Source organism: Tympanuchus pallidicinctus, unplaced genomic scaffold (genome assembly GCF_026119805.1).
Source record: "Tympanuchus pallidicinctus isolate F22 unplaced genomic scaffold, pur_lepc_1.0 scaffold16, whole genome shotgun sequence".
In the NCBI taxonomy this organism is placed as follows: Eukaryota; Metazoa; Chordata; class Aves; order Galliformes; family Phasianidae; genus Tympanuchus; species Tympanuchus pallidicinctus.
Genome location: NW_026294679.1, coordinates 16,019,940 through 16,042,899, shown reverse-complemented (window position 1 = coordinate 16,042,899; position 22,960 = coordinate 16,019,940). Strand labels below are relative to the sequence as shown.

At 41.6% G+C, this 22,960-nt stretch overlaps 2 protein-coding genes across 2 annotated transcripts; both read right to left on the bottom strand.

Annotated features, from left to right (window-relative positions):
• Window positions 1-1,991: 1,991 nt before the first annotated feature.
• Window positions 1,992-6,705, bottom strand: CH25H (cholesterol 25-hydroxylase). The gene is made up of 3 exons (XM_052677377.1): window positions 6,686-6,705; window positions 5,824-5,921; window positions 1,992-3,475 (listed from the first exon to the last, which is right to left on the bottom strand). The coding sequence occupies exon 3, from the start codon at window positions 3,357-3,359 to the stop codon at window positions 2,535-2,537; it is 825 nt and encodes a 274-aa protein (XP_052533337.1). The 5' UTR covers window positions 3,360-3,475; window positions 5,824-5,921; window positions 6,686-6,705; the 3' UTR covers window positions 1,992-2,534.
• A 1,670-nt stretch (window positions 6,706-8,375) lies between these two features.
• On the bottom strand, window positions 8,376-22,649 carry LIPA (lipase A, lysosomal acid type). Its single transcript, XM_052677367.1, has 9 exons — window positions 22,335-22,649; window positions 21,229-21,349; window positions 17,080-17,278; window positions 16,612-16,721; window positions 15,895-16,031; window positions 14,335-14,481; window positions 12,839-12,910; window positions 11,177-11,248; window positions 8,376-10,318 (listed from the first exon to the last, which is right to left on the bottom strand). Exons 1-9 carry the CDS (start codon window positions 22,437-22,439, stop codon window positions 10,085-10,087), a joined length of 1,197 nt encoding a protein of 398 aa, XP_052533327.1. The 5' UTR covers window positions 22,440-22,649; the 3' UTR covers window positions 8,376-10,084.
• Between the last annotated feature and the right edge of the window lie 311 nt (window positions 22,650-22,960).

Sequence of the window (22,960 nt, the reverse complement as noted above, 5' to 3'; positions counted from 1 at the left end):
CATCTCATGATGACACAGATTTGTAACGCAGAATGTAAATAAGCCATACTTGGAAAATTTTCATTTGACATTTTATTTGTATTCCAAGCTCATGCAATAACAAGCCTTTAAAACAAGATTCCAGATCTGATTGGCAAGAAGTTCAGTATTGATACAACCCGGGGAAAATTTCCATATTTGAGGAAATGCATTCTTGGCATCTTTGTGAAGTCATGCAAACAGTTGGGATGTAAAGAACAAAGAAGAAGGTGGAACTCTCATGAAGAGGATCGTCTCTTTGCATTGTCATTTTGAGACTCCTTCCTGCTGTCAGTTCTGAATGTGACTCTCTCTCTTGACGTAATAATTGCAATCCCTGTTTTGCCTGCAGGTGATTAAGACTCCTTCTCTAGCATTAAAGTATTTGTTATACCAACTGCTAAGCTTTACAGGCACAAATAAAAAGCATAATAATCCCTATGAGTACAGCTACAACTCTTCTTGTGGCATTTACTCTTAGGTTCTTATAGAGACATAACAAATTCAGCCTTTACTTTGCTTAGAGAGTCAATGGTACATAAAACAGGCTATTAAAGTGCACAGTTACATAAATGCTTATATTATATGGCATAACCCATTAAAACCACAGAGCATCCACACCAGATGTTCAGTAATAGCTGATCTGAGTTAGCTGGGATTTCTAGAACTGAGAGGGTAACTTTGGGATACCTCAAAATGGCCTCAAGATGGCTAAGCAGCTCAAAGAAATCAGAGACTGCATTTTGCCTCCTGCATTTGGAAAAGAAAAAAAAAAAAAAAAGCCAATTTACTTTTCTTTGTAGCACACCCCAAAATACTTAAAATTATAATAATCAGAAAGATTTGGAATTTGTTCCTTCAGCTGAATAAACTCATAACAAAATTCCAGTTCTGTAATCATTTTCAGTCTCCATTTTTGTTCTCAGGATGCTATTTTGTGTCATGCTTTTACCACTGAAAAAGTGTTGCACTTCTGTGATATCCAGAGAGTTAAGACAGTTATGAAGTAATGACTGCAGCATTTCATACTATTTAAGAAGTTCATCATCATTATTTCATGTTATCTAAAAGATGCAGTGTCCAAAAGTACTGCTCTCCCTAAATATTCACAGAGTGGGAATTACTAAATGCTCTTCATTCTCCTGGACAAATAGCCTCTACAAGGCCACAAAACCTTCTGGACTGACCAGAACAACAGATACATTTGTGGGTGATGATGCATAGGCATTCAGTACACATTCTCTATGTTATTTGCACTTGCTCTTTTCCTATCACTTTCCTGAGCAACTTATTAGCAACACAGGATAGGTTATCAGCATTAAAATGGCATACAGCAGACATGGGAAACCCATGTGGGTTCTGCTGAAGGAAGCACTGAAGATTTACTTATATCTTCATGTGGGTCCTTTTTTCAGTGGGAGCCCTGTGAGACTTCATGGCTACTATTTTACATAGAACTGTTCCTCCATCAACATGCAGCCATGTCACTCTGTGCTTTAGGATCCTCCAGGTTTTGATTGTACTCCTCTGAAATCTAAATGAAATATCCCTTACTCTGCAGAAGCTCTCTTTCTATTCCTTGTAAGGCTTTTACATGCTAGTGCTAATTAATTGGTGTGTTTGTGAAGGACTGACACTGGGAATGTTCCTGTTCATTAAGGGGCTGCTTAATGTTCTGTTCTCACGCTGTAAGTTTAGTGAAAATAATTCAAGCTTCCCCAAGATGTAAAAACGAAATTTCACCCTGACTTTTAAACTGCATTATCCAATATTCTGTTTCTCCCAAATCAAAATTTACTTAACCATAATACAATTCTGAAGAAAAAAAGGTATTTGGTTCACTTTTGAAATAAATTAACAATATTTTAAGGAGAAAACCCTACCTCTAAAACTGAATTAAACTACACCTATGAAAAAGGAGTCACATACGTTCCTAATATGAACAGAAGAATGAATAACCTGAAACATAACAATTTTAAAGGAAGGACTGTATTTATTTAAAAACAGAAGGAACATCAAGATTTAAAACACAAATGTCAAAATTATTGCACAGTCAGCAAACTAGTACTGATTGCCTGGCAGCCTTTTTTTACAACATCAGTGTGGATTAACATGACCCGGCAGGTTCAACTCCACAAAATCCACGCTGTGTACCTTCTCTGTTTACATCACAGACCATCTTATAGCAGTAAAATCATTTTTTATGGTGTATGTATAAACATCATACAGTAAAACAATAAATGCTTTATGAAAGCTAGAAAGAAGAGAGAACATCTCTTTACACTTTTACACAAACAAACTCAAGTAACAGATATTTACTATCCCTTTTGCAGTCATTTAACATAGGAAGTTCCAAGTATACAAACAAATACATATATTAAAAGGATTTGTTATAAATAGCCATAGACTTTATAAGTAGCTTCAAATATACAATCTTCTGTATAGCTTTGAAAAATTAATGTCCTAGTATAGTTTATCAACAAAAAATTCATCCACAGGCAAATAGGCAAATATTCTTAATTAGGATGTGACTCTGTGTATGTCCCAAAGAGTCTGTCCCAGTGGGTGAAGTAAGGAGCATAGTTTGACTTGAATTTCAGATGATGGAGATCATGATGTGGTGCTCCTCCAAACCAACCGAAAGGCACAAGTCGGTGAGTTGACCACGGAAGGTCATATCCTGAATGGTCCTCCACTGACAACCAGATGTTGACAAGGAAGAAAATCATTTCTGTCAAAGGATGGCATCCAAGGAGGAATGGATTGATGGCAGCAAATAATCCCAGTGACAGCAGTTCCCACACGCTGGAATACTGCGTAGTAAGAGCAAATGTCGATACGTGCTTGTGATGCACCTTGTGGATGGTCTTGTAGAGCCAAGGCACTCTGTGATGAAGCAAATGCCACAAGAAATATTCGAAATCAAACAGAAGCAGGCAAACTCCTACTTGCAGCAGGACCTGAGGCAGCTCTGGAGCTATCACCGGTAGATTCGTTGGTTTCCAGTACCAGTGAAGAAATGTCACTGGGAAAATCCACACAACATGGTGATACACACTCTGAATAAAGCAAGGCACCATCATTCCAAGAGTTGGATAGCTCTGTGGCTGGATTTTATATTTTCTCAAGTCTGGCAATCTAGTGCTTAAAAAATCCAGTGCAATAAAAGGAAGACAGAAAGCCATGTACGCTGTAAAAGAAAACAACACTGGAAAAAACGGTGACTTGATTAATGTCTCTTTTGCTCTGACAAAGTCCCAAAGAAACTGGAGGCACAGCCTATCCAGCTGTCTCTCCATGGCGCAGCTGAGCAGCACTCTGTCCGGCACGCTGCAGTTCATGCTGATTGCAGTCTGAGGCTCTGTAAATCCTGGTAAGCTTTTATCTAGGCTGTTCAGAAGACAACTCCGCCCAGAAACTCCTTATTTAGCTTGGCTTTAAGGAGGAAGTTCCCTTCCTGTATAGAAGTGGTGTAATGCATTACAATCAGGACAGAATTAGCTGATCAGGTAATCACTGGAGCTCCACAAAAGACTTGCATAGTAGGAAAAATAAATTGAAACGTAGAATTCTCTAACAGTGGAAGGGGGTAAGAATATTTTCCACTCCACTTACTGCATACACTTGAAAGACTGCTGTCTTTTACTCATTATATCAGCCTTTGCTATCCTTTTGCCTTTATAAGTGAGGAAACATAGTCTATTTTTTATTTTTTTCTGTGACTGCTACAAAGATGTATATGTACCTAATCTCCAGGTCTGACCCATGGATGTTTGGTGGTTAGAGGAGCTAAATTATAGGTACTACATTCAGACTGGAAGCACAGTGTAGATCTTGTAAGGTTTCACAGAATCACAGAATCATAGAATGGCCAGGATTGGAAGGGACCTCAAGAATCATCAATCTCCAAAACCCCTGCCACATTCAGGGCCACCAACCTCCACGTTTAATGCTAAACCAGGCTGCCCAGGGCCCCATCCAACCTTGCCTTGAACACCTCCAAGGACGGGGCATCCACATCCTCTCTGGGCAGCCTGTTCCAGTACCTCTCCAGGTAAAGAATTTCCCCCTGATGTCCTACCTCAAAACCATTTCCCCTCGTCCTACACATATCAACCCTTTCAAAGAGTTGATTCCCCTGCCCTCTGTAGGCTCCCTTTAGGTACTGAAATGCTGCAATGAGGTCACCCCACAGCCTTCTTTTCTCCAGGCTAAACAAACCCAGCTGCCTCAGCCTTTCTTCACAGGGGAGGTGCTCCAGTCCCCTGATCATCCTAGTGGCCCTCCTCTGGACCCTCTCCAACAGCTCCCTGTCTTTCTTGTACTGCGGGCTCCACACTTGGACACAGTACTCCAGATGGGGCCTCACAAGAGCGGAGTAGAGGGGGACAATCACCTCCCTGTCCCTGCTGGCCACGGGATGATTAAGATGTATACCAATATTTTTGAGGGATATGATATGGAATTCATTATTGTACCAAGTATGGTACAAGGATACGATTCTTCACCTAAGCATCACAACTTAATGTAAATAAAAGATTCACTGATTAGACCAGTGTCCTCTAAAGAATCTTCTTTTGATCACAGACAAGCACTGAGCAGAAAAAAAGCTAGCAAATTTGAATCTCAGCATTTCTAATTTACTGAAAGTATTTCAGTGATAAAAAACAAGAGTTCTTGATTCAACGCTACAAGATCACTTCTTTTGTGCTTCTTGAAAATGGCAAACAAACCTTTGAATACTTAGGGAAACAATTTGCCATCGGCTTCCTATGAACTCACCTCTTTTGTAGACACAGCATTTATTCTAATATTGGAAATGAGCTCAGCTTCCTGGATGACTTTATTAGCTTGTTCAGATGATTTTAAATCTTTACAGGTGTAAATGAGAGTTTCCTAATTTCTTAATAATTAAGAATAATGAGTTAGCAGTGAACTTTTCTGATCTACGCATGGATGTTTCTTAATCCTTAAGTTTGTCTTCAGCTTCGGCTATTTCGTCTTCAAGAGATTCTGCTCTAAAGTAAACACAAATTTTGCTCCCTCCTTAGACTTCCAGTTTGCTGAAACAGTAACGTTACTATCACTTGTGCTATTATTCTGTCAATCAGAAGTTTTATGTTGGAGACAGCTCTGGCACAGCCTTCAAAAACTTTATCTGTTGCACACACGTTTTAGAAATAGATTCAGATTTTCTGCTGACATGAGATTGTGCTGTTGAATTCAATTAATTCAGGTTGTTGAATGTAGGGAAACTAAAGCCCTGTGAGACATTCCAATCTGATGGATGAGGACCTATATCCAAGAGATTTGTTTCAGTCCTGAAAGTATGTTTTAAACTGACCTCCATTTCACAATAAGAACATGAAAAATGCATTTATAACTCAATCAATGTGTAAGACACAACATTTTCTTCTGAGAGATGCTTTCTGTTAATTTATGTAGTTACAATCAGAAATTAAGCCCCCAGACACAATATATGATTCTCCATTTTATTAGATTTATGCAAGGACTGATTCTTCTCCATAATATATTCCAAATCTGTCAAAAGGGAGATTGAGGGAAACTGATTAACTGCCCTAAAGACAGTGTTCCAACTAATTATTAATGGCTATATGAATTCTCATGAAGCTGTAGGACCAATTACATCTATCAGCTAAAACTTTGGCATTTTGCCTGCAGGTTATGTCATAGGAAAATATTCTTAAATCCCTTAAGGAACAATAACAGAATTTTGCAGCCTTACTTCTAGTACATCCTGTAACATAAAGCATAAACGAGCTGAGGGCTGCAAGCACAGCTTACCTCAGAGGCAACCTGCAGCTCCAAGGCAGACAAAGCCACCGTCGCTGTGCCCCATCTGCTGGCGCTCAGGAGGATGAACTCTGCTGTCAAGTTGCACCCTGCTGGGAATTAATTCAGGCTCAGGAAAGCGAATCGCCATGCACCAGAGACAGCAAATTCTTCTTCTCCAGAAACCGATTTCAAGTTCCTTCGCTTTGCCATCAAAACTTATTTTGCATATTTTCCTTCCTCTGATTTAGGTTTTCTTGTCAACACAAAGCGAAGAAAAGACAAAGCATACACAAATCCACTCTGTACTTAACAATACAGCCCTGGCTTTTTTCATTCAGCTTCCCCATGTGTTACAGGACTCTAAACGAGTCTCTTAAAAAGCCAAGACTGCTGCTCTGGAGTTAGGTTGAAGGGCACATAGCTTGGAATGAGGCCCCGCAAAGGGTCTTAAATAGATTCCACATGAGCACAAGACACAGGCACCCACCCCAGGCCCTGCAGTGAGGTAAATAGCAGAACACAAACAAGTGGTTATGAAAGCGAGGAAAAGTTAGGAAGAAGGGAAACCAGGATGTGCATGCTGAAACCAATCTCACAGCAGCAGAGGCAAAACCCTTTCTCTCTCCCACCGGCCTCCCGCTCTCTGGGCAGACAGATGGTTGCTGTACCAGAGCTGAGGCACAGCCCGGTGCAGCCGAGCCCGCTGGCACAGGCGGGTGCTGCAGAGCGGAGAGGAAAACTTAGGACAGTGACAGGGGAGCAGGCGAACAGCTGCAGCAAACGATGCTAAAGGCTGTCCCTTCTCTCGCTTTAAAAACAACTAATCAAGCTGGAATCGCAGCGAAACTGAAGCCTTCGCACATGGACTCACCTTGCTGCAGGAGCCCGGTGCGAGGAGCCCACCCCGCCCGCTGCCCTCCCGCCCGCCGCCCCCGGGCCGGGACGGCCGCCCGGTTCTGCTCGGCCCTGTGAAGGCTGCGGCGGCCGCGCTGCACAACGGCGCCACCCTGCGGAGCCTTCCGTCAGGGGCTGCCGGCTGGGGGGGCTCCCGCCTGTGGAAGCGCTCCTGGAACAGCAAAGCGCTGGGCAGGGGATGGCGACTTCACGAAGTTGGGAGGCGCACATTTTTGTCACAGATGCGGCTGGAGGTTGAGTGGAAAAAAAAAGGGCTTCGCATATTTACGTCTTTTTCAACTTGTAGACTCTTCATGTTTTGGTATATTGAGAGTCAAATCCTGGAGGTGAATCTAGAGAAGGGACAAGAGCCACTACTTCCTGCAGCCCCCCAACACCGGGCTCCCTGGTGTGCTGCGCACTTGAAGACCCCTCCTGCACACATTTCTCTCCTGTTTGGATTAAAATCTTCAGATCAGCCTACTTTTCTTAACAGAACGAGCAGGTTTTCCGAATCTGAGTATTTCTGTACCAATGTTCCAAACCCTGTGTGCCCATCTGTGCTGCAGATTGGGAGCAGCAGCCCAGGATGGTGCGTGCTGCTCACATACAGACAGGTCAGTGAGTGACGATCCATGAGCTGCACAGGGATCGCTGCCTCCAGCTCCCTGCCGTAGTTGGCTCACATTGCCAAATGCCAGTGGAAGGTGTCCTATGCCCTCTGTCAGCTTTTGTATTATTTGAAGCTTATCTTTCAGCCAATCTTCAACATCACTGTAAGAGAAAAATGATCTATAGAACAGGCATCAAGTACGCAAGATCTGCTTCGAAAAATGCAGCATTCAGTATTGCTCCTTACTAGATCAAAAGTCTTGCTCTTCTCCATCACATTCAGATGTGTTATCTTCCATGTCTCTTTCCATTGACAATGCCTCTCCAACTTTGTCTTAAGAAATGTTTGTAACTAGCAGGCCAGGGACAGTACAGCAGCTCCCAGTTTCCACAGACATCCCTGCTCCAGCAAAGGAGAGGAGATCCAGAATGGCTTTGTTTAAAGCTTCCCTTATTTGGTTTTATTTCCAGGCACACAGGAATTCTAACAAGTAACAAAGCTGGCAAAACACAGGATTTGATACACCCTGGTATTCTGACTGCACATCTATTGCATTCAGGATGGACAGAAAGGTATGGCCTGAGCTTATTTATTACTGATGCTGGCCATTCACGTCAAATTCACCAAGAAAAAGATTATTTCCCTGTTGTATAATGTGGTTACATGCTATTTATGAGATTACCAGACACTCAGTTAAGCAATCTAATTACCCAAGGTTTAAGAATGTAACACAAGAAGCTTTTCACCACGTCAGTATTTTGAAAGAAACTCTTAACCTGCAGGCTTAAAGAATGACTAAGTAGTTGAGCAGTTATTTATAGTTTGTACCTTACCTAGAAGTCTCAGAAAAATCTTCTGAAACAATATGAATGGCCCTTTATGTTTAGGCAAAGCCTCTCTGATGACAAAAGTAAAATGGAAGTTGTACTTTTATATTGTACTTGTTTTATGGATGAACAGCTGTGAGAATAGACTTGGCTCTCTGCATTCTCTGCCACAAAGGTTCACAAGCATACATGAAACAAGAAGTCAAACAGATCACATCACTCCAAACTCTGAGCAGGTCTCTCACATTTATTGAAATATCTCAAGTTTAACGAATGTAACACACATGGCTTTTGCCATCATACTATCACAGCTGCAGAGTTAGTCAATTGGGATTCCTACAGTCTTCCTTCCAGCACATCAGTGTGAAGCAAATGTAGCTGCTACAAATACAAAGCAAACTTAAAGGTCCTGCTAGGAATCACAACTGAAATACCACAAACCACTTTTTTCCTTAAACAAAGCCTGAGGACTCCCTGAGACTGAATTAGGAGTAAAAAAAAAAAAAAAAAAAACAAAACAACAAAACAAACACTAATTTATGGCTTACACAACTTCTTGTGTCGTTTCCTTTTTCCAATTAAAAAAAAAAAAAAAAAAAAAGAAGAAGAAAAGGCTGCCTCAGTTTAAAGTGTACTGTTTTCTATGCCATATACAAAAGGCAGTTCCTTCGCTTAGGATTACAGAGATCTGGAACAAACTCCAACTATGGCACAGAAATTACCATCTGGACTGAGGTAACTGACTCCGGAGATTGTTCATCTCCATTAGGCATGAAATTCTGAGGAGCCAAAGTTCTCTGCACAGTCAACGGAAAGAGCAAGGCACCTATACCAGAGACAACCGTAGCTCCAAAGTCAGGCCTCTAAAGCAAATGTGAATTCTCTACCCCCACTGAATGGGGGCTTAGCCCCATTATAAAGTGGAAACAAACAAATGGAAATTGATGTAAATACTGCCAGGCTTCACCACCGTGCTTTACAGTTCCTGAACACAATGGCCGCAAGCACCATACAACCAGCTAAGAAGTAAACAGTCTTTCAAAGCAGCAGATGGAAGAGTCCATGCAAACTAAGTTGCTCAACATACAGAATTAATACATTGGCTCTTCCCTGACCAGAAGTGTAGTGGCAGGGGGAAAAGGAAGGTTTTCTAGTGGTCAGTGCAAATAAAACACAAATGTTTTACATCATTCTCGTAGTAAGTCACAACCTATTCACAAAGATAAAAGTGGTATTTCTTTTATTCCCTCTAACTGCTTCTTCTGTTCCAGGATTTAGCAAAGGCAAGTAATAATCCTTATCCATAGCTATTATGTGGAACATGGAAAGCTTCAGTGATGCTGTTTGATTAGTGCATTTTTCTTGATTTCCAATCGACAGCGGTGATCTTCTATGACTTCAAGACAATTCTTCTTGGCAATATTGAAAAAGAAAATCACTAGCTAGCTTCTGAATGATGGCTAAAATAACACAACAGGAAGTCACTAAGTGCTTTTTGAAGTACCAGCATCAAATGGGGTCACTGCAATACAAGGAGTACTTCTGAAAGGTACTCAAAAGTGGCAATGTAGTAAGAACTGGCAGCATTTTCACACAGAGCAAAACACTTCTAAATTCTCAAGTTCTCTGGTGCTCAGTGGACTATTTTGTCTTTCAGACATAACTAAATCTATACACATGATATGTGTGCAAAGTTACACTGCTTGTTTTTTGATCTTGTGCCACTGTGTGCAAAATCAGCAGGTTAGAATGAGGATTTTTGCAAGAGGGAAAAATAACACTGAGGAAAAAAATCAAATGTGAATCCTATTCAGTAGGCATTCCCGGCATTTTAAAAACATAACATAAATAAGCAATGTAGCATTATTGCCAGAAAAGCAAATGCTCCAGAAAAGTGAATTTCTGGTGAACTAATACTCTGAAATACAATGCTGGTTTACGAATACTTCCTCATCATGTTAATCATTTCATTATACATGCGGTGAGGTGCATCAAGGCCCCAGATGAAATCCAAGTGTTCCCATTCTGGAATGTGTTTGTGGTAAACCAAGTTTGTGATCTGAGTGAGCAGCATAGCAACATCCTTTGGGTCTGCCAGCAAATCCTGTCCACCGGTCCATACAGCAGTTGGTACAGTCATCTCTTTTACTTTGTAGAAAGGGGGAGTAGACTGAGGGACACAAAAAATGGAAACGAAAGCATTAGAAAGAACAAGTCTCTAGGACAGTACTAAACTGCAGCATAATATACTAGTAACTGTAAAGATATGTCAGATTCTGACTTTCTCTTTTGTTTTTGGACAGCCAGAGGCATAGATGGAATCCTGACTTTCAAGAAGAAAAGTAATTCCAAAGTGTTCTGCAATATTATATTATATACAGCAGTAAAAATGTGGCTTGGAGAGCCTGCAAGCTAGGAAAGTAACACTGAGACTTCTGAGTACACATTTCATTCAAGAATTTCAAAACCCCAGTCAAACAGAAGTGACAGCTCCTTTGGAAGTACACTACTGCAGTATTTTCCAGTCACTAAAATGACGAGGAGCAAAATATTTTTAGTACTACACATAGCAATTCAGAAACAAACACAATTGAAGATTAAGAAGCTGAGGATAAGCAATATGCACGAATTTACAGTATGTCCCTACTTGTGAGAAGTGCACTGGGATTTCATGACATAGGCAGAATTTTAATTACATTTTGACAAAAGGATGACCTTCAAGAAACACTGTGCCACCACAACTTCATATCTGAGCATGGACTCCGTAATGATTGAGGACTACCTCAGAGCTGTACGGCTCTGTGTTTCTTGATTGTGGGTTTGGTGGGGTTTTTTGTTTGTTTGTGGTTTTGGGGGGTGGAAGAATACTTGTGTTTTGTTTCTTTATTTTTGAAAAGGCACATCTCCAGTCTGGTTACAGGGCAACACCATTTAGAACACAATATAAACGCAGCACCTTGAATAAGTGCCCAAAGACTTGTTTTTGCAACACTTTAAAATTTTAAACAGATCCATGAAAAGTATCTACCTGGTTGTAGTGAGCCATATTTGCAGCCTTGCTTCCCCAGTCATAAGCTTTGAGTTCCCCAGATTTCACAGCCTAGAAATGAATAAACATTCGCACACACATTGAAAATCCAAAACACTTTTATCAAAGGGATTAAAAAAAAAAAAAAAAAAAAAAAAAAAAGCACTATCTGCTGAAGAACTGGCAAAGGCAGCTCACACATGAGACACTGAAATGCGAAGTACTTACAAGGACAAGGATCACTGCTTTGCCTCACATCTTGGGAGTTGGAAACATTAAGATCGAATACCAACAGACTACCGACTGTCATAACAACAGTAGGAAAGACTAAGAAAAACAGTTTTCAGTATCCAAAGCCAGGATGTGACAACTTCATGCTTACTTCTGAAACAGTTGCATAGTTGTTTAAATGTACCAGGTCTGCTCCAAAAGTAATGCCCCCTATATTATTATTTCGAGCCACAGTGTCAGAGTCAGATGTTGGTACAGAAGCAGAGGTTGAACCTTCTGCCAATATTCTATTACTGTTTGTTGCTGAGAGACAGACAGCAGCAGAGGGGCAGTCTGACACAATGGTACCCGAAGCAAAGATGTATCACTGAATTCCTCCACGCAGAAAAAAAATTGCACCTATTGACATCCCTTGATGCTTGCTGAATGTTTCTGAAGACCAAACAGTAGGAAGTGAACACAGTGAGGCAGTGGGTGGTACATTTCAGCAGTGACAGTAACAGTGTTTCACCTCCACTGGTGCAGATGTTTACAAATGCAGTATGCATGCTCTTGTTAATTGCTGGCAAAAATGCATAGCTAATGGTAGTGACTATGTTGGAAAACAGCTGAAAATTGGCTCTATCAGATAGTGTTACTGTACTTCTTGCGTCTTTCATCATTTCCATGGAAATAAGTAGAAGGTATTACCTTCATGGCAACCTACACGAATACAGTAGTGAACCTTTATAATAAAGTCTATTCTGATTTAACACCATTTCCCCTCTCTGGGGAAAAAAAAAAAAAAAAAAAAAAGCATTCACAAATTTCCTTCTGTTCAACACTCAACCACTGTTTGCAGTGCAACAGATCACTTCTGAATGGATGAACAAGTCCACCTACAAGATCAAACACAGCAACGATCACTGCTTCCATGACAATCTCCTCCTGTTTGCCAGCATATAGCTGGGCCTGCTGAGCAGCACAGCAGCATCATAGGCAGGAAGTAACTGTGCTCTGAGGTGAAGTACAAAATATATTAAAAAAAAAAAAAAAAAAAAAAAAAACAAACCCATAAAATAAAACCAAACAATATGGTTGAATATAAAGCTACTCTTCCCTGGTTAAAAATATAACTTCTAGTCAAAACAAGGCTTGCTGAAATGGCAAGCAAATATTTGTTACTGAGTTAAGTCATTCCACTTGTATTGTTTACTGGCCTAAACTGCTTAAGATCGGCATGTTTTTACTGAGATAGGGAGGAGGGCTCAGTCACCATAAGGTCAATATCAAAGCAGCTGCAGTGAACAGCTGCTGTTCTGATTATTAGCAGTTCCATAATTTCATCAAGGCTATGCTACATACACACACTGAAATTTTATTCCACTTAAATATCAGGGGGTGTAGGTATTCCACAGGCTAGAGTCATGAACTTTAGATTCTGAAAACTACCTGGCTCCAGTGGATCATGTTTTGTACAGATGTCCCTGCAGGGCAATGTGATGAGTACACATCCACACGGCTCTGCAACAAGATAATTAACACAATTTACACTTCACAGCACAAAAGATCTACCCATTATTTCTTCTGGGACAACTAACACAAAATTGACAGTTCCTCTTAGAACTATTCTTAAAAAGAAAAAAAAGAAATTAAAGAAAACACTTCACAAGCACCATACAAACAGATGAGGTTAAGGTTTCATACGTACTGTAGTTGACTGCATAACTTACAGCTCATTTTTAAACATAATAATGACATACCTAATTATTCTTATATAGTTAGAGCACCTTTCAAAAAGTGCTGTAATTGTAAGAGTTGGGAACACATTAAATATTTACATGGATCTTCAGAGAAAAATCAAAATCGCTTTACATCTAAATGAGTCGCTGTCAACTAACAATGACTCAAAGCATCATACACCTTCAGCTTAAAAGAATCCTATATCCAGGGGAAACTTAGAATCCTGGAATTAAAAATATACAGTTTTAATGCTGACGAATACATGTATCTTGGGCAAGAAAATATCAAAAGAGCTGCACCCCTGAGTTGACATACAAAATGCATTTTCACACATGGTGAGCAGTGACAAAAATAACACTAATTCCATCTCACTCCAACCAAAGACATCCTCTGCTTCCTTCTACTGATGGGTAATCTGATACCAGCTTCTGCTTTTGTCAAGGACAGAAGCATTTAAAAAAGAAAACAAAAAAAATACACACCAATTGCTGTTAACTAAATAAGATGGAAATTTTCACTGACATGGTTATTAGGTTAGCACCTAGCATGGCTGCCCAGAGAGGCTGTGGATGCCCCATCCCTGGGGGTGAGGAAGACCAGGTTGGATGGGTCCCTGGGCAGCCTGAACTAGTGACTAGCCTGATTCAGTGGTTGGCAACCCCACCTGCAGCAGGGGGACTGGAACTGGATGCTCTTTGAGGTCCCTTCCAACCCAAGCCATTCTATGATACTATGAACAAGCTTTTAGATAACAAAAAGTTATACGGACAAACCCTGTGCAACTAGGACCAGAGATGAAGTCATCAGCGGGGGTGGACATTGGCTCCAGAGAAAACAACTGCACATGTCCACCAAGAGACCAGAAAATTTTAACAGTTTCACTGAAAGTGGTAGAAAGTGATATCTTTATTCCTCTCATCTTTCAAAGATGAATGACATTCCTGCTCCATCACATTCATTTCTTTTACCTACTGCTCCAAAATACCTAAAATAATTTAGTTTCTCAGTATCTTTTCAAAAAGGCGAATTCTATCCATTCCAACTGGACAATTACATCTACACCAAGTAAATATATATGTGTACACTTTGCATAACAAAGGCATTATTTTCTATTTACACGTAAAGAACAATTGGTACAGTGATATAGTCAATGCTGTTGTTAAGAGTTTGCAATAACTTCACTGTTAAAAGACATCAAAACATACCATATTCAGGTTTCTCTCATTAAAGCCACACAGAAGAAAGAATACATTGCCACAAAGGTCATCAAGTATTCTGTGGGTGCAAAAATGGGTAGCAAGCCACTTCAGCCAAAAATTCTGAGGAAGGAATTGCTTCTTTCCAAACAAGTTCTACAAAATAACAAACGTAGCACAGACATGTAACTGAACTGAATCACCTGGTTTTAGTTTTAATACTAAAAATCCTTAAGGTAATTATTTCCATTTGCACTGGTGACAGGTAAGTCATACTAAAAGAAGAAAAAAAAAAAAAACAAACCAAACACCTATCTCCTTATCAAGCTTGTTTACAGTCCTATGGGAAGGTCAGGGTTAGTGATTCTGCTACGAACAGTGCAGTGAATTACCACCCACAAAATGTATATGGGATCTGGGACAATGATGCAATTTCGAATCTCCTCTCAAATTCATTTTTAAAATCAATATTTTAAAGGAGTACTGTAGAGCTTCTTGTTATCAGAATCGTTTAAGGCTAAGCTGCACCTGCTAATGTGAAATGGCCTTGCACTTACATGGTTTGAAGAGAGGAACTTGCAAGAAAAACAAGTTGCATGAGCTGTTGTGGCTACTTCCTCTTGTTAGTATTTTTAAAACTTCCAAAATTTTAAAGTGGCCCACTCAGCACTTCCTTAGAAAGTGATACAGCGTTTTTAAGAATGTGACTGACCCACAGGTTTGTGGCTCTCAAGTATTTGTGCAATCCAGTTGGTTTATTTTGGTTGGTTGGTTTTTTTGCAAGTCACCCTGAGAGTCAAGCACAACACAAGCATCTGCACAGGGCACTGATCAGCTACTCCTTCTCACATAAAGTTCATTTTTTATGTTAGCTGCTTTTGGTGCAGGTATAAGTAACGCATACAAGGACGCACAAAACCAGCACAAGGTTTTATCTCCGAGGACAACCAGGCCTGCATGGGAATCGCCACAGGTGGTATAAAGAAGTGATCATTAAAAATGACACACAGGAGGGTGTTCACAATGTTTGACTCCAGGCGCTGACTGCAGCCTGCCAGTCTGTCTACATTCCCTTTGTTGTTAATGGTGAAAGACAAACTCCAGAAGATGACTAATAACATCTAAATAAAGCTGCTACACATCATCACCTTCTGATGGATCTTCCTCCTGTACTTAATAGTCATTGTGAAATAAATCTGTTAAAGTTCATCACAATTCAAAAATAGTATCTAAAGCTATCACACGACTCTCCTAAAACAGAAGAACTGTTGCATTATTCCTTTAGCCTGAATTCCAGAAATATGTAACCACAACAACCATTATTTTATTCCACCTAAGATGTTGTACTTGTAAGGTACACAACACCACCAATGCAAATTGTATCATTAGACAGTAGTAAAACCAGAGAAGTCACTGCTGACTTGCATAGCATTACTGTGGAAAAACTGGCCCAGTGTTCCTGTGGAACACACTAATCTCTAATCCACAGCTATTAACGTTCTTTGTTATACTGTTTTCAGCCAGAGACACTCTTCCTTTGGGTTAAAATACAAACATGAAAAAACAAACCTTGATAAGCAGATCAGGAAATGCTCCCAGCTTTGTCAGAGGGCTAGTGGCAAACTTGACTGTAGCTACTGGTGCCAAGGCAAAGAACATTTTTATTTTTTTGGCCAGCTTTGGCAAAGTTGAAAAAGCAATGAAAGCTGCAAATGATAAGAGAATAATTAACAAACATCATCACTGAAACACAGCAGACAAGAATTTCTTATGGAGGTGATTTTACCTCTAACCATCTAAGATGTGTGCAAAACTCTTAGATCAATAGTGTGACTATTTTCTGTAAGATCAGAAGGATTTCTTATCTTCTGAAAATGAAAAGTTGGTGCTGAGCAACTCAATATTCTTCTTTTGTTCGCAGGCCTAGAAGTACTTGATGCAGACCTTCTATACAGTAAATATTCCAGAAATGGTAGATTTATTCTACATATATCTCATAACTCTACATTATTATTATGTGTAGCTTATCAAAATACATATTTCAGTAGGAACTGTACTGAATCTATAACTTCATTTTCTCATTTCAACAGCCTCCCACTTAAAGTAAGAACAGAACATTAGTCATTTTCTTCTTAATGACGAATATTTCAGGAAGCAGTCAAAAAACAGAAGCTGTAGATTTTTTAATTTTTTTTTTTTTTAAACATCATTAAACCATACGCATAGAATTTGTCATCATTTCAAAAACAGCATTTTCTACTGAATGCATCTTCTCTTCTCACATACCCATGGTGGTGCCCTGTGAATGGCCAACATAAAATAGTTGTTCCTGGCCAGTTTTCTTCAAAATGAAGTCCACAGAAGCTGGAATGTCATATTTGGCCATTTCATCAAAGCTACAATGCAAAGACAAAATTATCGGAGTGCAATAGTTGCATAGAGCTTTACTGTTCTGAAGACCAACTGCCTGGACATAAAGAAAAGCTTTCTTTGGATGAAACTGTACACTCTGGTGCTGTCATCACACCAAGTACTGCTGAAAGCAATTACTGTCCTACTGACCATCTATGAGAGCCGTCTCAGGATACAACACCAACCATAAAACTTCCCTTTATTTGCTCTACATATGCGTCAGGGCACTAACAGAAAGAAAGCCTCTTGTACATCCACACCACAACTGAAATGGAGTGACAGGAAAAGACAGAAACTTGTTCACAAATAGCACACTTAGTTTGTCTATAAAGATGAGGATACCTAAAAATCCAGAACTCTTCTTGCTTCACTGTGAAGTGTATATGTTTCCTGGACCAGGTGTTCCCTCTGCTGTTTCCCAGCCATACATCATAGCCTGCATCTGCCAGCATAAAGCCAAGGCTGTTGTAATCCAAGTTTGTGATCCAGTTGGTGCCATCAGCAAGCAAACCATGCTGCAAAAACACAGCTGGCCTTGGACCTGAAAAACAAAGCATTTATCACAGACTTTCAAGTCCATGTTAATAGGAAGCTAAGAAAGATCCAGGTGAGTGACTGAAAGTCTGCATCAGATTCATACTTTGAATATTTCAACTTCAATATTTGAAGATTAGCAGTACCAGTATTGGCCCCAACCAGTATCTTTTTGTTACCAACGCTCTTAGCAGAACCCAAAGAACAATGTGAGTAGACAATAAGGAAGTTTAAGTTTCAAAGGCCCTTCTTCCCTCAGAATCATAGAATCACAAGATTGGAAATGACCTATAAGATCATCTAGTCCAACTGTGCCCTCATCACCATTGCCACCACAAGCACTAAACCATACCATGCAGCACGTCATCCAGACGCCTCTTGAACACTGCCAGGGACGGCGACTCCACCACCTCCCTGGGCAGCCATTCCAGTGCCTGACCACCCTTTGAGAGAAATAGTTCTTCCTTATGTCTAATCTAAACCTCCTCTGATACAACTTGCAGCCATTACCCCGTGTCCTGCTCGTTGCCTGGGAGAAGAGGCCAAATCCCTCTTCACCACAACTTCCCTTCAGGAAGTTGTAGAGCGCAGTGAGGTCTCCCCTGAGCCTCCTCTTCTCCAGGCTGAACAATCCCAGCTCCCTCAGCTGCTCCTCATAAGACTTGTGCTCCAGACCCCTCGCCAGTTTCGTTGCCCTTCTCTGAACATGCTCCAGGACCTCAACATCTTTCCTGTAGCGAGGGGCCCAAAACTGAACACAGTACTCAATGTGCAGCATCACCAGTGCTGAGTAGAGGGGAATGATCACCTCCCTGCTCCTGCTGGCCACACTATTTCTAATGCAGGCAATGTAAGTAGCTAAAGCACAACAGAGAATATCCACATGAAATTTTGCAAACTTCTCTCCTGACACTCCTACTCTAAAACAGAAAATGACTCCTTTATTCCTGCTTTAATAACTGAAATCCGAGACATGGTAATTTTATCTCAATGCCAGAAATTACTCAGGAATTGAACTTCCTCCAATGATACGTCGTTCTACAACAGTCCCAAGTTCACACAGTGCTTTCTCCATTGATAAAGTGGACTTAGATCTTTCAGTAGAAACAGCCACAACCAGGCTGTGTTCAGAAAGGTTTATTGTGAGTTCCATAAACCCAAATCAGCAACATTTCTCTCCCTTGACAGCCTTTTTGTCTGGGAAAGGGGAGCTTTCTCATGCCTGTTTTTCCCATTTCATTTGAAAAATAAAAACATTGTGACATAGTGCCCATGCCAAAAAAACAAATCTCCAGCAATGCCAAACAAACACTCAGAACAGTACAATTCCACTACTGTTTTCTATAGTGTAGTAATAGCTCATCTCTTTCTGCGTGCAGGATTTTCATGCCTCACACTAAATTTATTTTCAGTAATGACCAATTCTAGCTTTGTATTTTCTTTCCTTTTATTAAACTCAGATAAACCTATATATATATTTATTTATTTATTTTTAATTAACATAGAAAGGAGGAAGCTGTTCAAATCCTTCAATGCTTTAATTCTGTCCTCCTGTTAACCACCAGCTTCTGAACTTCTGCCAGTTCCGTTTTCACTTCCTGAAGCACATGATTTGTGCAATCACAAGACAAACTGACTTCGACAATAATAATTTTTAATCACCTTTGGTCCTAAAAATCCAAAAAGGGAAAAAGAAGGGTGGAAACTTAAAAATACCCTTTCCTATACATAACATTTTGTTCTAATCACAATCAATCCCAATTCTAACTGGAAGATACACTTAGAAATATAACCCTCTTACATTCTTTTACTGTCACATCAACAACTCCTTTCAGTAAAACAGTTAAAACTTCAATAAATCTATATGTGGCCTAAGTAAAGTTATTAAAAATATTAATCTGTCCAAAAGAAAGAAGAACTTATTTCAATGCTATTCTCACCTGTACAATGCAGTTACCTAAGATTTTTACTTACTAATAAAAATGGAAATCATTGACTTGTTGGGTTTTTTTATGCTCCCCATTTGTTTTTTCCTCCCCCCTCCCCCTTTTTTTTTTTAAGCAGAGGATCTGTAGGTTTGTTCCAAAACATCAGGTGATCCATAACTCCAAGGAATCCTATTCACATTAAGCAGGTATTGCAAAAGAATTATGGCGTATATACGCTAAGTCAGCAGTAACACATCATTGGTATCTTTCTGGGAAAAGATACCAAGTCTGTAAAAACTTAAGATCAACATGAACTTTGAGATCTCCATTCTTCTAAGAGATCATACTTCCCCAAATGTGCTCAGTAATCCTTGTTTTTAAAATTAAGGCACTTTGCAAAACATGAACTTGGGATAGAGGGTGTGGCAAGGGGAATGTGGAGAATTCCCACAAGTCAGGAAACTTCTGTTTGCTTATGTCATAGATGAAAGATTTAACAAAAAATCAACACGTTCCAGGCAGATTTTTCCTGTGGTTTCTCTGAAACTTCAGGACAAAGACATCTGCCAGGTTTGACTGGCTTCATGCATGCACCAACCTTGTGAAAGACAGTGCGTGGTGCAAACACCCCAACACCTGCAGAACCAGCAGGCAAGACTGCTGCCTGGCCTTTAGAAGAGGAGAGGCATTTCCCATAGTCTTGTTTGCACCCACAGCAAAAGGGCAATCAATTATTATTTGAACACCACTTGTTTATTCTTAACCTCTCATTGCAAGTTTTTTTGTCCCAAAGGTTCTCAGGTAGTCTTTAGGATAGATGCAATCTGTATGCAAACTAGCTGCTTTTGTACACGTGCAGTTGTCAGTATGACCTTTTCTAAGGGGTGGTGGTATAACCAGTACCAAATTCAGTGACTGCTATTCAGACACACTTATTTCTGCACACAGAGCAAGAAACAATCCAAAGGTCATCTATTTCTCTTCCTCCACACACATTTCTCTCATTTTTAGAGCATTCCATCATTCAGTCTCTGCAAAAACCTTTGCTCATACTGCTCCCATAAGTCTCAGCTTATACTCCATTTCTATCACCTGAGCACCCCCTGCACTCCTTCCATGGCTTTAAGCAATTTTATAAACTGTAAAGATTACTGTGAAAGAGTCGTCTGGTGGTTTATGCCAAACACCCTTCCTGTTCCCCATCAAATCACACCCAAAAAAAAAGCTGGTCTGAGCTCACTGCTGCCAATAATCTGCTACATATGTTAATTTGCACTGTATTTAAACTGTATTCTACTCAAGATGCTCTGAAGTTATTTTCTCTCATTACAATATCTTCCAATTTAAGCAGCTACGTATACAAAATGACACCACAACAGCAGAACTTGTTCTAGCTTGTAACTTGCTGCAAAGGCAGATTCAGTGGTTACAATGAGCAAAATGATTCTTCCCCCTATGCCCCAGAAATCAGGAAGTAATTATTTAGTGAAGCTCCCAATGGGAACTCTTATAGTTCAGTTGTATTTCACAAGAAGAGGAATACAAATTGTGCCTACTTCCGAAAATATTCAGGCACTTTTAACAAAATTCTTTTTTATAAGGTTTTTTTTTTCAATGTGGTTTGAAACAGTGCTACAATGGTACAGTCAAACTCTTTTCAGGACACAAAATCAATATTTAAAAATGTCTTAGTCCTATTTTCTCCCTGCCAGAAGATCTGGGCCTCTCAGGCCATCAAAAACCAAACAACAAAGGGACTGTGTTAATGTCACAAAATGGAAATGCCAGGAAAAGGCAGCTTTCTAATTCTTTCACCCCTCCCTCACTGAAGTCACTCTAAATGCACCTGAGCCATTCTGGCCATGACATTCACTAGTCACAGATCGTAACTCCATAGGTTACAGTCTGTAATCTTCTTCTGAATGATTGTAGGAGCAGAAGTTCTGTCAAACTTTTTTTTTTCCCTTTTTAATCAAGTGTAGAACTTTTCCACGCCTCACTGTTTTTTCCAAGCAGAAATAAATCTTACCTTTGCTCTGTCCCAGATCTTTTCTTCCATAAGGAATTCTGTTAACAGAAAGAATGTACCCATCTTCTGTTATCACTTCATACTCCTCACTGGGGTATCCCCTGAACGTGATAATCTGACTCTGAAGAAAAAGAAGAAAGAAGTCAGGCTCCCAGCCTGCTTCATTCATTAACATGCTCAGAGTACCCCGGGCTCCTTCCCAACAGCAAGGTGAAATTACAGGACACGGCAGGAGTGTACCATAGCAATCCCTCCATCCACCACAGACAGGTTTCTTCTGAGACCTACGCGAGGTAAGAGCCTGCTGGAGTACAAGCATTAGCCCAGGGACCAGGGAGGACTTACACTGTCCCCACACACTGTCACACCTTTGTTATAGTGCAAAAGATTGCAGCATTGAAAAGGGAGTTTTTGTAACAGGGCAAAGCTCTGAGACAGAAATGGCAGGCAAAAAGTGACGTGGTCATCCCCTGATTCTATTATTTTCTCTCAAGAAAAATAGTATCTTCCAAAAACAAACAAGCACTGCAACGCCTGGTACCACAGCGGCATGCAGAGGATGAGAAGGAAGGAAGAAGCCTGCGTGGCACAGGTGCTGCAGGGCAGCGTCACAGCACAGAGCCTGGAGTTCACGCAATTCTTGGACACCGGCTTTGATTCTGGGAGGTGTTGCGTGGAGCCAGAAGCAGCGCGCTGCTCGCGGGACGCTCCCAACCCGGGGCATTCTACAAAGAGTTCATCTCTCTTCGGAAGGGAAGGACCGAACAGAAAGGCAAGCAGCTGTCGCTGCAACTACGGGAGGACGGCACCAGCATTACGTACATTCTATAAGCACGCTCTTTTCTAGCGAAACCCACACAGCGAGCTCAGAAGTCACAGAAGAGAGATCGACTGCAGGCATCAGGGGCCGAAGGAGGACTCGAAAGAGAGGTGCGGGGCTCGGGGCCGGCAGTAGCCGAAGCCGCCGTCCCGGAACCACACGGCACAACGCACCTCCGAGCTGGCACCGCCGCTGTTCAGAGGCTGCAGCCCCAGCAGCGGCTTCTCCACCGCACTACAACCCGCCCGGCTCCAGAGGCGTTCCCCAGCCCCGCGCCACAACTCACGATGTTCATGTTCGTCTCGGGGTCCACGTTCCTTCTCCCGACGGCGAACGCGCCCGGAACGACGACGCCATACAGCAGCACGGCTGCAGGCAGCAGGCCCCGCATCCTGCCGGGCTGAGGGAGGACGGCTCTCCGTATAAGAAAGCGGCCCCGCCGCGGGCTTATGTTCCTCCTCCGCCGAGCCCCGCGGCCGGCACGGGACCGCGTGACAGGGCGGGGGCGGACGCCCGCTGACGGGGCGAGGACGGGGCTGCGCAGCCCTGAGCAGCTGAAAGCGCGCGGCTGGGCCGGGTGTGTCCCGCGGCCCTCACGCCTCCCCCCGGCCACGGAACCGTCCGCGCACCGACCCGCGGCGGGAGGAGGGAGCGGGGCCGGCGGCGGCGCTCAGGCCACGCGGCGCGGCCTATCGCGGCCCGAGGGGCGGGAGCCCGCCCGGGGGCGGCGGCCGCGCTGCTCCGCGGCGCTGCGCTGAGGGGCCGCGCGCCTCAGCTCTGCGCCCTTCCTGCACGCCGCCCCTCGCCGGCTGTGCGACCTTGGGCGGCGTGATTCAGCGCTTCTCAGCAGCTACATGGGAATTTTTCACACCCCCCCCCGTTCCCTGAACTCACTTTTAAAAAACTCTGTAG

Excerpts from the sequence above, each read along its gene's own strand:
- CH25H (XM_052677377.1), bottom strand. The coding sequence starts at position 3,359 with ATGAACTGCAGCGTGCCGGACAGAGTGCTGCTCAGCTGCGCCATGGAG.
- LIPA (XM_052677367.1), bottom strand. The coding sequence starts at position 22,439 with ATGCGGGGCCTGCTGCCTGCAGCCGTGCTGCTGTATGGCGTCGTCGTT. Across the intron at positions 17,279-21,228 it reads AGATCTGGGACAGAGCAAAG|GTCCAAGGCCAGCTGTGTTT; the intron begins GTAAGATTTATT and ends TTTGTTTTTCAG. Across the intron at positions 14,482-15,894 it reads TTCCTGATCTGCTTATCAAG|AACTTGTTTGGAAAGAAGCA; the intron begins GTTTGTTTTTTC and ends GTTATTTTGTAG.